At 40.2% G+C, this 14,216-nt stretch overlaps 2 protein-coding genes across 4 annotated transcripts in view; one reads left to right on the plus strand and one right to left on the minus strand.

Moving 5' to 3' along the window:
• Positions 1-13,672, plus strand: part of B3GALNT2 (beta-1,3-N-acetylgalactosaminyltransferase 2) — a 33,467-nt gene extending 19,795 nt beyond the window's left edge. Inside the window, exons 6-12 of one of the 3 annotated variants that reach the window (XM_026109890.2) lie at positions 421-531; positions 1,305-1,386; positions 2,729-2,912; positions 3,631-3,756; positions 9,160-9,319; positions 9,750-9,806; positions 11,068-13,672. In XM_026109890.2, the coding sequence (XP_025965675.1) occupies positions 421-531; positions 1,305-1,386; positions 2,729-2,912; positions 3,631-3,756; positions 9,160-9,319; positions 9,750-9,806; positions 11,068-11,202 (855 nt within the window). In that variant the 3' untranslated portion in view covers positions 11,203-13,672. The remainder of the gene's footprint in view (positions 1-420; positions 532-1,304; positions 1,387-2,728; positions 2,913-3,630; positions 3,757-9,159; positions 9,320-9,749; positions 9,807-11,067) is intronic. The other 2 variants (XM_026109891.2, XM_026109892.2) reach the window with 2 other exon arrangements.
• TBCE (tubulin folding cofactor E) overlaps positions 12,174-14,216 on the minus strand; it is a 34,663-nt gene continuing 32,620 nt past the window's right edge. The window contains exons 16-17 of the mRNA XM_026109888.2: positions 12,787-12,878; positions 12,174-12,555 (exon numbers count right to left, since the gene is read on the minus strand). Of these exons, the coding sequence (XP_025965673.1) occupies positions 12,463-12,555; positions 12,787-12,878 (185 nt within the window). The 3' untranslated portion in view covers positions 12,174-12,462. The remainder of the gene's footprint in view (positions 12,556-12,786; positions 12,879-14,216) is intronic.

A 14,216-nucleotide genomic window follows, 5' to 3' on the forward strand; every position in this document is an offset into this window, starting at 1 on the left:
CTGGTTTTGGCAGATAACTAAAAAGCAGCACTTATTTCCAAATCTGCTTTAATGTATTTTCTTTGTAATGCAGGATTTTATAGCTTATTTTTAAAAAAGCACTTCAGTTCACCTTTAAATGCCATCTTAATGATGTTAAAAAGCCGAAGGGTTTTATGCCAGACTTCTGTTAAAACTTTAATAATGTTCCTAATGCAGAGACTCATGATTAGTCTTAAAAGCATGATTATGTGTTACGGAGTTTCACAGATGTCTTTCTTTTATCTATAACTTGCTTTTATTAAAGCATAAGTAAAACATTGATGTTGTGTGTTCAAACTATGCTTCACATAAAGTTGACTATTTTAAAATTAAACTGTTTGATTTTCATCCTTTGAAGTCTTTGAATACCTGTGTAACAGTGTTGTGCTCTCTCAACAGAGTTTTGAAGGTACCATTGTGTGGGAAAGCCAGGATCTTCAGGGCCTTCTTTCGAGAAACCTTCAGAAAGTGGTGGTGAATGATGGAGGGGGTGTCTTCAGAGTCATTACAGTGAGTCACCTAGTCATATTTTTTTCTTTCCAAACATGTTTTCTTTTCTTTTTTTCTTTTTTTTTTCTGTAAGTCTTGGGCATCTATCATTTTGCTCGCTCTGTTTCTCTGTGAATTGTTAGTGCAGTTGGGCTGCTTCTGTTGTCTTGGAGTCAAAGCTTCTTTCATCCAGGAAATGGGTTATGGCATGCAAAAAACAATGCTACTAAAGGGCATGTTGTTTTGTTCTGAAGGGAATAAAGTTCACCCATTGTCTTTGTCAGCTGTGAAGCTGTATCAGTATGTGATTAAATGGCAAAATGAGTCAAAAATCTCGTGCTAAAATTTGCAGTAAAATCAATGGAATTGAGGTTGGGCTTTTTTGGTGTTTTTTTTTTCTTTGTTTTGCTTTTTGATAAAGTATGGTAATGTCTCTTCTCCTGTCAAAACTTTGCTTGATTTAATCTGCTGTACCATTGTAATTAAGCTAGATTAACTTTACAACCTCAAAACCAGCTTTCTAAAAGTTTCAATGGATGGTGAAATAAGAATATTTGAGGTATTGTGAGTTCCCATGGTTTTGAACTCACAATGACACTAGTTTGTGTGAAACTTTTTCAAAACTGCCACAGAAATCTACAGTTAAAGTATCTTTCATTACGCAGATACCAGAAGTGCTTTAAATTAATTTCATTCTTAGTTACCAGCAAGCTTTACAACTTAAAATCTCAGAGAAAAGCATTTCAGTAAAGAGAGATGAATGAATTGCTTTCTTTCCATTAATCTGTTCCTAGCAGGCAGGGGAAGGGTCGTTGCCACACGAGTTCACAGAAGGTGTGGAGGGAATAGCAGGTGGTTTTATCTACACTGTTCAAGGTAAGTCTGCAGAACATAGCAGCATATTTGATGTTGTGATACAATAGAATCAGTAATTACATTTCTGAGGTAAAAATCATGTTATCCCTATGAATTTGATCAGTTGAAGAAGTTTTATTTTAGTAGAAACAATTGATTTTTCTCCTCTATTTTATTCTGCCTGATATGGTGTCTTTGCTTTCCCTTTGTCAGCCACTCCAGTTGACTTTTATTCATTTGTCTTTTTATTAACAGAAGTAACACTTTTATCTGGACTAGCTTCCCTGTCCTTGTTTTCTGTTACCAAACCCAAGTTTAAAAATGTGATGTAATAGTGCCCTCAAGAAATCTTTCCCTGATAATTTTCACATTTGTCCAGTCCTGCTACTTTTAGAATTAGAAATACTGTGCCATAATGTTTAATATTAACTCTGTAGAAACAGTGACTACCTAACATAGCCTGTTTTTCCACTGCTACTGTTGCTATTTTATACCTATTTCAGCAGGATGTTCAGAGACCTGATAGGCGCCCTTTCCAATGTCTGGACTTTCAGGCACATAACACTGAAGTTGACATCTGCAATGGTTGTGTTATCTGTCCATCATAGCCAATGCAAGCAATGACTTTCAGACCATTGTTCCTGTGCTTTTGTAGCTAGGCCTGGCAGATACAATTGGACAGTCCTGTTGTCATCTGTGTAGGAGCATAAACTGAGGTGTGCTACAGCCTTTCCCATCCTGTTTGTCAAGAAGTTCAGTACCCACAGACTACCTCCTTATCAAGAAGTTCAGTATTACAATAGCTCTTTAGCTTTTACCTACAGTCAGTTATATGATGCAGTTGAGCAGGGACCACCTATGCTTAATATTGATATTAATATTGATAATATTTAGCATAGGTGTTTTCTTGTTTTGCTTTGGTTTGTTTTTTGGGGGGAGAGGGTTACAGATACATATGCTTAGAACTCAGTGGTGTAATGCAGAACAGCCTTGCTAATCTACCTGTAAGAGTAAGAGTGAAGTTGCAGACAACTTCTTATATTAAACAACCTTAAATTGAATGCTTTTGTTACTGAAAAGGAAGAAAGTACCTTTTTACTTTAAATATTATAAAAGTTCTATTGGACCTAATGGAAATATGTCTGTGTGTGTGTGTATATATATGTATATAGGTTTATTCTTCTGCACTTTTAACTTTTGTTGATACAAATTTTTAAACTAACAGTAGGATTTCCTTAATTGGATTGAGTGGGACACATTTTCTGATTTCATTTTGTTGGCATGTTGTATATGATCCAAGAGAAGCATGTGAAATAGTACATAGATATACACTTTGTCTAATGATCAGTGCTGCTTTTTTCAGAAGGTGATGCTCTTCTAAAAAGCCTGCATACTCGCCCTGAAAGGTTTGCAAGTCATAAAAAAAATCTTGAAAAAGAAGATGCTTTATTGAAGGAAGAAAGCAGTACCTATGATGATATTGTTTTTGTAGATGTTATTGACACTTACAGAAATGTTCCAGCCAAACTGCTGAACTTCTACCGATGGTAAGTTGAAAAGAAAGCATTTTCTCTTAGGGATTACTGTTTTTGCTTGTAGTGCAAGATAATCCAACGTTACATTATCTGACAACTTGCACAAGTTGTGATAAACCAAGGAATAATCTCTAGAATTTTGAGCTTCTTCAGTTATTTTACAAGTGACAGATATTGAAATATTTCAGACAGTTAAAAATTACTTATTTCATATTTGAAGGGCGCTTTACCAAGGAAGAATAAGTACAAAGCTATTACCACAGATGTTCCTTGTAGTTTTTCAGTGTTGTACTGCCCTTGGACTGACTGTCTTATCCTGAAGAATAGACTGCTGACCCTTTATGTTGCCATGGGCTTTTAACAGCTGTGCTGCAGTCATCAGCAGGAATTCATATCCTTGTGAGGTCAACACTATTTAAGACAGATTCATTATAAGTAAATCCACCATCTGTCCTAGAGAACAAAGCCCTTTCTTCAAGTTTCTTTTCTTCAGCTCATACACAAATCCCTGCTATAGGATCATATTATAGCAGCTGCATCTTCTCTCTGTAGGACAAGCAGTCAGCCTTGGTCAACAGGGGAAACATTTAAAAGCTGAGGGAAGGAATATCTGTCATTCCCTCCTCCTTTCAGCTCTACTTCCCCCAAAACCATTGCAGAGGGTTCTCTTGCATAACTGTAGTTTGTGGGCTACAGTTCAGCATCTCGTCACTCTTCTTTTTGGCTACAGGACAGTTGAATCAACAAGCTTTGATTTGTTGCTGAAGACGGATGATGACTGTTACATTGATTTGGAGGCTGTTTTTAACAGGATAATGCAGAAAAAACTGGACAGGCCAAACATTTGGTGGGGAAAGTGAGTCTTTCAACTTGTCTTTAAGAGATACTTTTTGTTTTTCTGTTTAGTGAGCAATTTACTGCTTTAGGACTGTTTTTGTGTGGGTTCCCCACTTCCGCCTACGGAAGCTACTTATAAAGAGCCAACCTTTTTTAAGTGTAAGGCTTTGAATCTTCAAATACAAAAAATGATATTTTACAGTAGCTTTCCAGAATGTGCCTTTATGATAGTTTGAGCTTGTCATATACTTTACCTAGCTCTAGAACATGTCTTTGTCATGGGACTTTAACAAGTAAATAAAAATATTACAGACGGGTAAAGTTAAAAATGGAAGTATATGCTAGTGTTGTGAACATTACAGTTTCTGAAGCCACTGTAGCTTTTCTGGTGGACTTGGGGAAATGTGGTAAACAGGAAAAACAAAATTGACTTTTTAGTCTGCCTATTATTTTGAAGTCTGTGAATGACAAACTTCGCTATCAGTTTTGCTGCTGACTGAAATGGTGAGTCTGATTCAAAAATTCTCAAGTGAAGCTCCCAAGCCTGCATTGCACTTGTGAATAGCCAGGATGATCAAAATAGCCTATCTTTCCCCTTTCCTCACCATTCATGGCATACGTGGCTATGCTGGTATAACAGCCAGTATAATGCAAAGGCATAATGTGTCTTTCTGTTGCTATCTGCTTACTGAAGGAGAGCTGGCCTTTGCTGCTAGAGGTGTTTTCCTTGGCAGATCTGGCATTGAGCATTGCTTTCTCTTAAAGTGATTAATAAAATGGGGGGTGGAATATCTTGTGATAGTCTCAAAGATCTGAGTGGTGGGCGTCTGTTCTGTGGCCTGTATAAATCCTTGAAGGACAAATTGCCTAGTGCCTGTTACATTTTCTTAGGACCACCCACCTCTTCCACCAGGCTAGGCTAAGAATGAAAGTAAGATGGGATCATTAGTAGGGGAGGCTATTCTGGAACGTGTTCTTTACCGTAAGAGCAAAGAGGTTGCCTTCCTACTCCCTGTTGTCCCTGCATATGCATCCCTTTGTGTTGCTCTTTACCATGGGCTTGCTCCATGGTGAAAACTTTGCTTAGCTAATCTAGAGCATTTTAGGACTGCAGGCTGGAAAAACAAATGGTCCAGGCATCCTACTCCAGAATTTTGGCTTATGTTGCAGGGAACATACTTATCTTAGTTACTGTTCTTTTAAATCTGTAGTCAAAGACTTAGTCTTCCTCTGCCATGACAGATAATTCTTTGAGGGGTCAATAATCATGTCTGCAAATGACCAAATCTATGTAGAATGTACCAATCTGTTTCTGAGAGAGACTGAATCTGATGTGAATGTCATAAATGAAAAAGCAATTCACTGAAGTTGTCTCAGCTACAGCACTATAAAAAGTAGTGGGAGTTCAGAATGGGGCTGTTTTTTCATCTTAGTCCAAGAAGAAACTTCATACACTTTAAGTTTTCTTTGAAGATCTGTTTAATTTGTAATACAAACACCCTTTTTTTGTGGGGTGCAGGATATGCTGATACCGTCCTGTTCTAGTAACTGACTTCTAGGCCCCTCTTAGAATAGCCATTGTATGAATTTAGGAGAATTGATAGTACTTTTTTTCTTCAGACTGAAAAATGAGTTTTGCTGGGTCTTTCTGTAGAAATGATGTGCTAAGGTATCAAGTAATCAAGTAATTTTATTCCTGGTAGGATACTGAGAAGAAGAAGAGAAGCTGGAGGGAGAGAGGGAGGGGAAAAAATGGACAAAACGTATCATCAACTCTGTGGAGAACTTTCCGTAGAGGTGACATTTTCAAGTGTAGATTCTCTAATGGTCACAGTCTTCATATAAGACAAGTGTGAGATGCAGTGAACAAATGAGGTGGAAATCACTATAGGGAGTGTAAAATGATAAGCGCAGCACATGTGCCTCAGTCGGGGGGTGGGGAGGGCTATAGCCCTCCTGCTGTGACTCACTGGAGTGGAAGATACCTAAATTCAGTTAAGACTTAGTATCAGATGTCACATTTATCTACTCCGTGCTTTCACATGTCAGCTTCAGCTGTGAGTGTAGAGTATGGTAACCGAGCTGCCATTAAACTGTATCTCCTCACTGTTACAGTGCTGCTGTCTGAGGTGAGACTTCTTAGTAGCTGCCTGAAGTTTTAAGCTTCTTATGCTCATGACTGAATTCAGCTACGCTTTACCTGTTTGCAAAAGGGGGAGAATCTGCTGCTTTGACAAAGTTATGCCAGTTAGCTGTGAGGGCATGAAATACTTGTAAGGAAAGAGCAGTGTAATACCAGCCTATTCCCAAACTGGAAAAGTAAGGCATCTATCATGGCTGACACAACAGCCTAACAATATTATAGTATTGCAGGGTGCCACAGAGTGTTAAAGCTAGTTGTGCCACGCTGGCTGGGAATAGGAATCGGTGCAGAGACAAATCAGTTCAGACAAAGCATTTCAGACTTTTTGAAGACATCTAGTACTAAGTACTATCCTCCATAGAGAAAGAAACCTTCAGGAAGGTTTTTGTAATTCAGCGATGATGGCCTTGGCTGAACATCCACTTTGTTGATTTTCATTGGGAAAACAGCATAGAGAAGGTAAGTGACTCCCTCAAAGCTTGAACAGCAAATCAGTAGGTTAAGAAAATAAAGCTAGGTCTAGCATTCCTTTCTAAAAGGAAATATTGTCTTTACTGTAACCAGGACCAAGTTATCTTGATAGGCATTTTGAACTAGCTTAGCTGTTTCTGGGAGACAGCATACAAAAAAGTAATACTTCATCTTGCTTCTTGGCAGCCACTAGTTTTGTCAGGAAAGCAGGTTGTGTAACATTACTGTAACTGCATGCAATTGCATGTGTGCTGGAGGGCCTGGCTTTGTGTGGTGTTGCTTGACCAAAGGGGATTGGACACAGGCATGTTGTTGGCTGTGGGATGGTTGAGTTCAGGATCCTGCAAGGAGGAAGCAGGGCAGTAAGTAGGATCACAACCCTGGACTTCAGGAGAGCAAACTTTGGCCTCTTCAGGGACCTGCTTAGAGGAATTGGATGGGTTAGGGCCCTAGAAGGAAGGGGGTCCTAGAGAGCTGGTTAATATTCAAGCATCACTTTCTCCAAGCTGAAGATTGGTGCATCCCTATTGAGTGAGAAGTCAAGCAAAGGGGGCAGGAGACCTGCATGGATGAGGAAGGAGCTCCTGGCAAAACTCAGACAGAAGAAGAAAGTATACAGAATGTGGGAAAAAGGGACAGGCCACTTGGGAGGAATATAGGAACGTTGTCAGAGTATGCAGGGACGCGACAAGGAAGGCTAAGGCCCATTTGGAATTAAATCTGACAAGGGATGTCAAGGACAACAAGGGCTTCTTCAAATACATCAGTAGCAAAAGGAAGACTAGGGAAAATGCAAACCTGAAACGCTGCTGAATGGGGTGGGTGCCCTGGTGACGAAGGATACAGAGAAGGCAGAGTTACTGAATGCCTTCTTTGCTTCAGTCTTTACTGCTAAGGCCAGCCCTCAGGAATCTCAGTCCCTGGAGACAAGAGAGAGAGTCTGGAGAAAGGAAGACTTTCCCTTGTTCAAGGAGGATCTGATTAGAGATCATTCAGGCAAACCTGACACCCACAAATCCATGGGCCCTGATGGGATGCACCCACGAGTGCTGAGGGAGCTGGCAGATGTTATTGCTAGGCCACTCTCCATCATCTTTGAAAGGTCATGGAGAACAGGAGAGGTGTCTGAAGACTGGAAGAAAGCCAGTGTCACTCCAGTGTTCAAAAAGGGCAAGAAGGAGGACCCAGGAAACTACAGGCCAGTCAGCCTCACCTCCATCCCAGGAAAGGTGATGGAACAGCTCATGCTGGATGTCACCTCTTAAGCATGTGGAAGAAAAGAAGGTGATTAGTAGCAGTCAGCATAGATTCACCAAGGCGAAATTACGCTTAACCAATCTGATAGCCTTCTATGATGGAATGACTGGCTGGGTAGATGAGAGGAGAGCAGTAGATGTTGTCTACCTTGACTTCAGCAAGGCTTTTGCCACTGCCTCCCATAACATCCTCACAGGTAAGCTCAGGAAGTGCGGGTTAGATGAGTGGACGGTGAGGTGGATTGAGAACTGGCTGAATGGCAGAGCTCAGAGGGTTGTGATCAGCGGCACAGTCTAGTTGGAGCCTGTAGCTAGTGGTGTCCCCCAGGGGTCAGTACTGGGTCCAGTCTTGTTCAACTTATTCATCAGTGACCTGGATGAAGGGACAGAGGACACCCTCAGCAAGTTTGCTGATACATCAGGGGGCTGTGCTGCCATTCAGAGAGACCTAGACAGGCTGGAGAGATGGGTGGAGAGGAACTTCATGAAGTTCAACAAAGGCAAGTGCAAAGTCCTGCACCTAGGGAAGGAATAACCCAATGCACCGGTACAGGCTGGGGGTTGGCCTGCTGGAAAGCAGCTCTGTGAGGTTCTGAGAAGGATCTGAGAGGCCTGGTGGACAACAAGTTAACCATGTGACAGCAATGTGCCCTTGTGGGCAAGAAGGCCAATGGTATCCAGGGCTGCATTAGGAAGAGCATTGCCAGCAGGTCGAGGGAGGTGATCCTCCGCCTCTACTCAGCCCTGGTGAGGCCACATCTGGAGTACTGTGTCCAGTTCTTGGCTCCCCAGTACGAGAGAGATATGGCACTACTGGAGAGAGTCCAGCAGAGGGCTACTGTGGGGGGGGGCGGGGGGAAATCTTATCAATGTGTATAAGTATCTGAAGAGAGGGCATAGAAAGGACGGGGCCAGACTCTTCTCAGTGGTGCCCAGTGACAGGACAAGAGGCAACAGGCACAAACTGAAACACAGGAAGTTCCAGCTCAACATGAGGAAAAACTTCTTCGCTGTGAGGGTGACTGTGCACTGGAACAGGTTGCCCAGAGAGGTTGTGGAGTCTCCTTCCTTGGAGATGTTCAGAACCTATCTGGACACAATCCTGGGCGATGTGCTCTGGGTGATGCTGCTTGAGCAGGGGCGTTGGACTAGGTGATCTCCAGAGGTCCCTTCCAACCTCAACCCTTTTGTGACTGATTCTGTGACTCTTACTGAACATATTGTAAGGAAGCTTGTGCTTAACCGAAGCAAAACCCAGCAGCAGTGCAGACATGCTGAAGATGAGACTGTCAGTGCTGTATTTTTTTCTGTTTTTGAGAAAAGCTTCTCTTACTACCTGAGACTGAGATCAAACTATGCTTACTTTAAGCTGTTGTGTTGGATTAGATGTGTGACCCTAGATAAATAAGGCTGTCTGAACTATGATTAGGATCACCTTCTACTTTTTCCTCTCAGTACTGTTTATTAGTGTCATGTCAGTGATGTTAGCTGTGTTCATGGGTTTTACAGAGGGCTTTGTATAAACATCTCGCATGGCTAACATGATCTTCAGTTTCAGACTAAATTGGGCAGTTGATCGAACTGGGAAATGGCAAGAGCTGGAGTACCCAAGTCCTGCATATCCAGCCTTTGCTTGTGGGTCTGGCTACATCATCTCCAAAGATATCGTTCAGTGGCTGGCCAGCAACTCCGAACGATTAAAGACGTACCAGGTACTAAAGCATCAGTTCGGTTTCTCTACTTTAGACTGATTTGGGGAGCAGTGTATGTACTGGGTAAGTGGGAAAGCACATTGCACAAGTGGATGTTAGCACTGGGTTCTCCTGGCTGATGCTTTGGCTTTTCACAGTGCAGGTGGTCACTATGCCTAGTGTCTGCTCTGTGTCAAAGCACAAATGCTTTGGATTAAGAACCTCTGGAGCTGTATTCTCAGTTTTTGTACTGGTTTCCTTGTGAAAACAAGTTACTGTTTTATCACAGGAAAATTGGGAGGATTAATATAACATCTCTAAAATAAATACTCCAGTGTAGCTTTTCACCGTTACCATATTTACTGCCTGTACTTGAGGCAACTTACTGTAGTTCATAAAGTCAGGCTTTTCCAGTGCTCATACCTGTATTTTTTCAAATGTGTTGTTTCAGGGTGAAGATGTGAGTATGGGCATCTGGATGGCAGCTGTAGGACCCAAGCGATACCAAGTAAGTCTGCAGAAAGTCTCTGATCTTATGGAAGAACATGACTAAGTAGCATAGAATATGAGAATAATAATAAAAAAAATAATAACCCCCCCCCAACAGCCATTGGATAAAATCCTGAAAACACTTGTTTAAAAAAAAAAAACAAAAAAACTTTTTAAGTTGGGGGTGGTGAGAAAAGAGTTCTCAGAGCAAAGATAGGAACCTAGGACATGCTTCTACACAGGAGGAGGTTTGCTCATCTGTGGTAATGGTTGCTGTCTGGCTCAGGGCTTTCCAGAAGCTTTTCCGCATGAGGGTGGAGAGCACCTCCGTGATGCTGGGGGACACAATTTTCTACTGCTTGGATGACTTCTCTCACTGCTAGGCTATTCTGTAAAAAGGGAGCAAACCAGCTAGATCAGTTCTGACCCCCCGAAAGCACATTCACATGTTTCTTTCAAGTGTGTAGATACAGAGCAGGCATGAGGAGGTAGGTAAATATGCACAAATAACTGGAGGTTCAAGCACTTAAATTTTCAGCCTCAGCTCAATAGGTGCTTTCACATTCACCAGTTAAATAGTGTGGCCTATAGAAATGAAATTTTTTGGCTCTAGCCATCTGCCTTAGGCAGACTCACTTATCTTCATCTGTGGAAATTTAAAAGCTTAAGACCAAAACAACTTAGATTCATTGATGTTAACCACAGTAGTCTGTAAGTCTGATCTGCTACTGTAAAATTTTGGTTTTTTTGAAGAGTTCTGGGGGAAGGGGTCAGTTATTACTAAGAGCACCATGCTGATGTAACTAAATTGACTAGCACTGGTGTCTTGTCCTTATGGATATGTATCTACTTGCTCTAGTTTTTGTAGGAGGCAAAGTCTGCCACCATTGAAAAAGCTGCTGTGTTGAAACAACCTCAAATTTAGCTGCAAACTACACAGTTCAGCCATGATGTATCATTTTGCTTCACTGGCTTTCTGCCATAAAAAAGAGAATTTTTAAAAAAAGGGGGGGGGAGCAGAGCAACAACTGAAGAGCCCAGGATAATTATATATAAGCATCCCCCCCCCCCCCAAAAAAAAAAAAAAAACAACTCTAAGAACTAAACTGCTCTAGTAGATCAGATAGGGGCTCTGCATTTGTGTCTACTTGGTGATCTTTGTGTGCAGCACTTACTTGTTGCTGCAAGCACTGAAAACCTGATTTTGGCTGTAAAGTTTGCATGGAAAGACCTTAAACATTTTCAGCAAAATGTATTGAAACTACTGTCTCTCTTGACAGGACAGTCTCTGGCTGTGTGAGAAGACATGTGAGAATGGCATGCTGTCTTCCCCTCAGTATTCTCCACAGGAACTGAGAGAGCTCTGGAGAGTAAAGGAACTGTGTGGAGATCCTTGTAGATGTGAGGAAAGATGACAGACTTGCCTCAGAAAACAGGGTAGCATATAATAATCATGCAAAAGTGGATATTTGGCTTCATTTTTGGAAACAATAAGGAATATTAAGGTATCATTTAATGTTGGGTTTCAACTAAAGTGTAACAAATATTTGCACATCCCTTTTGTAATTACAAGTGGACTGATACTATCCATTTTCTATAGCATAGATGATCAGACAAAACCAAAATGTTTAAGATAAGCAATTTCCTTTTTATATAAAGTCAAAGAACTACTTGTAATTAATAAATGCACATAAAAATGCCAACTAGCCTGTCTTTTGTAAATTAAAATACTACTGATTTAACTCTGTATAGAACTGTGCCAGTATTTAGCCAAGAGCTGTGCTCAGTACCAGGGCACCTGGGAGGTCTTGCTGCAGCAGGGGTTCTATGCTAGCATCTGTTTGAGAGGTTGCTGTTAGCTGTGTGGGGCGTTGGGTCAGCTACAGTTTAGGATTTATGTTTAGTTTGTTTATACCATTGTCATTTTGATACCATTCTAAAGTTTGCTTATACCAAATGTTGCAGTACTGCAAACTTAGCCTGACTCAGACTGATAGCATAATGTATCATTAGATATGAATCTGAGGGTAGACAGTTGAAAGTAAAATAAGTTTGAGCAACAGAACACTAAAAACTAGCAATGCTTGCAGGATGCTGAGAACTTATATACTGTGGTATGTTAATGCTGTAGGTAGAATAAAAGTCTGTCAGATTTTGACAGATACCTTAGACAATAGTCTAAGGTGTGTAGGTACCTCTACAGTTACTGCTGTTCTACTGCTGTGTGCTTTAAGGTCTTTGGAAGTAGGTGAAAAAAAGGTAAGTAGCCTCTTTCAGTGCAGCACTAATTTGGTCCTAGAGCTATTGTAAGCAAAGATATTGCACCTACAGCATATCAGTTCAGTTAATTAATAAAAAAAAAATTCTCACCACTACAGCAGGAAAGTAGCATAAAATATCAGCAGAAGGGTTTATTTAACTGATGGATATAAGCACTGTCTGTTTGGTACCTTTCACATGAGACTTCACCCAAAAGCAAATGCTTTCAGGAAGACTGACTACTAATTTTAAGAGCTGGAAATATGGTCATGTAGTTCTCTGGTGCCATGTATGAAGTCCATGTTCTTCCACAACTTGTGCCTGAACACCGATGTAGATGCTGTCTGCAGGTAGCCCATAACTCTTCTGCTGTTCCAGTGCTTGATTTTCCTTCAATCTATCAAGAGGGTCCCTTATCACCACCGCACTAACACACAGTCTCCATTTTCTATTGAGTAAAACTGCAAAGGCTTTAGGTCATTGTCTAGTTCAACTTCTTTTCCTTCCAGCTGTGGGGAAAAAAAACAGATTTAAATTAAAATCTGTTCATATAAACCAAATCTAAACCAGGCAGTTGCAGTCAGGGAGGATCTGTCTCATATTACAGGAATCAAATCAGGTCTCAAATTACAGCATGAAGACCACCCTCCTTAAATGAAACCCACTTCATTATGTAGTATTCAGAACATGCCATTGACCTTTAGCAGCATGAAGTATTTCGCTGTTGAATTTTAACTCACTTTAGAACTTTCATAGGACAGTTTCAGTTCTGAACCAGGTATTTTGAGTAGGCGATACAGCAATCCTTTGACCCGCTGAATAGTCATAGAATCTGTCAAAGGCAAAGAAAAAAAATTACTAGAAAAATGCTGCTGTCACTGAGCTGTAGCAAAGTACTAGTGTTTCAAGTATACTTGTTCATAGCATCAAGGAAAGGCTGTACTGCTGCTTCAGTTCTAACACTGCAATAATGTCTTTTGTAACTGAAATAACTGCTAATATCAATTTGAAATCAGCTTAATCTCTGGTGGATCAGACAGAATATGCTACTACTGTTTAAGTGCTTTGATTTCCATATACCAAATTAAAAGTGTTACGGCTTCATAATTTACCTTTTTGGAGTTGGTATTTGAAACATAGTAAACTAAGTGACCTTTGGGACACAAACCAGTCACCTTCTAACAACTTGCATCTGTCAGTTATTCCTGACAGTTTTCATACCAGGAATCAGCTCTCTCAGCATAAAGAAATCAGTGTCACTGCAACTAGTGCCATTCTCAGAAACATTACCACATTAATTAGTCCCAAACAGATTGCCAGCAGAGTTGCATAGTGGTTTGTATTATGAAGTCACTTACACAAAGGGATATTTTTTGTAATGGATCTTGAATGACTAAGTGTTGTTTGTGCCAAAGGTGGTACCTGTGTTTTCAACAGATATACTGGATATTTTGGTTAAACTTTCACTTCCTTTGAAGCTTTATCTAAAGGCACAGCAATAGTGAGTTATTCGTGTAATACTGCACATTGTACTTAGACAAATATTTTTCTATCAAACACTTTTGTAAAAGCTGTATCTGATTTTATGAAACTTGTGATAATAAATGTGATTTTTATTTTAAAATACAGCTTGAGTAAGTCTTTTTTCTCATGCTCCATTCTGATGCATCTTTCCAAACCTTCAACTTTATTTAGCACAGTCTGTTCATTCTAGTTGTCTACAGGCACTAAAACTTAACTTGAGAATACATAAATAAAAATTTGATGAAGGTTAGAATCAAATTTCTCATTCAATGTATAAAATAGTAGAGGTAAATATTGAGAATTGCAGACTAAGTAGTTGGCTGTTAAAACTTCATGTTCTTTTTAAGTTAGCACAGTCTCCACATTTCATACCAGTTAATTAGCCTTTGATTGCCTCAGACACATTAATCATGTAACCAGCAGCAGAGGTAGTCACACAAGCATCAACTTTCTGATTTTTGGAACTGGACTGAAAGTAACTTGTAAAAGGATTGGGAAAAAATGGCTTTTTCAAACAAATTCTACTTTGTCTTTCCTTTGTAAGAGAGAATCTTCAAGGGAGTAATTAGCTAACAAAGCTAGGGGCAGCTGCCACCCTTTAATATAAACTTATTTGAAAAGAAGTTACTATCAACTGCTAAAATGA

The sequence above is a fragment of the Dromaius novaehollandiae genome, chromosome 3, assembly GCF_036370855.1.
Source record: "Dromaius novaehollandiae isolate bDroNov1 chromosome 3, bDroNov1.hap1, whole genome shotgun sequence".
Taxonomy (NCBI): domain Eukaryota; kingdom Metazoa; phylum Chordata; class Aves; order Casuariiformes; family Dromaiidae; genus Dromaius; species Dromaius novaehollandiae.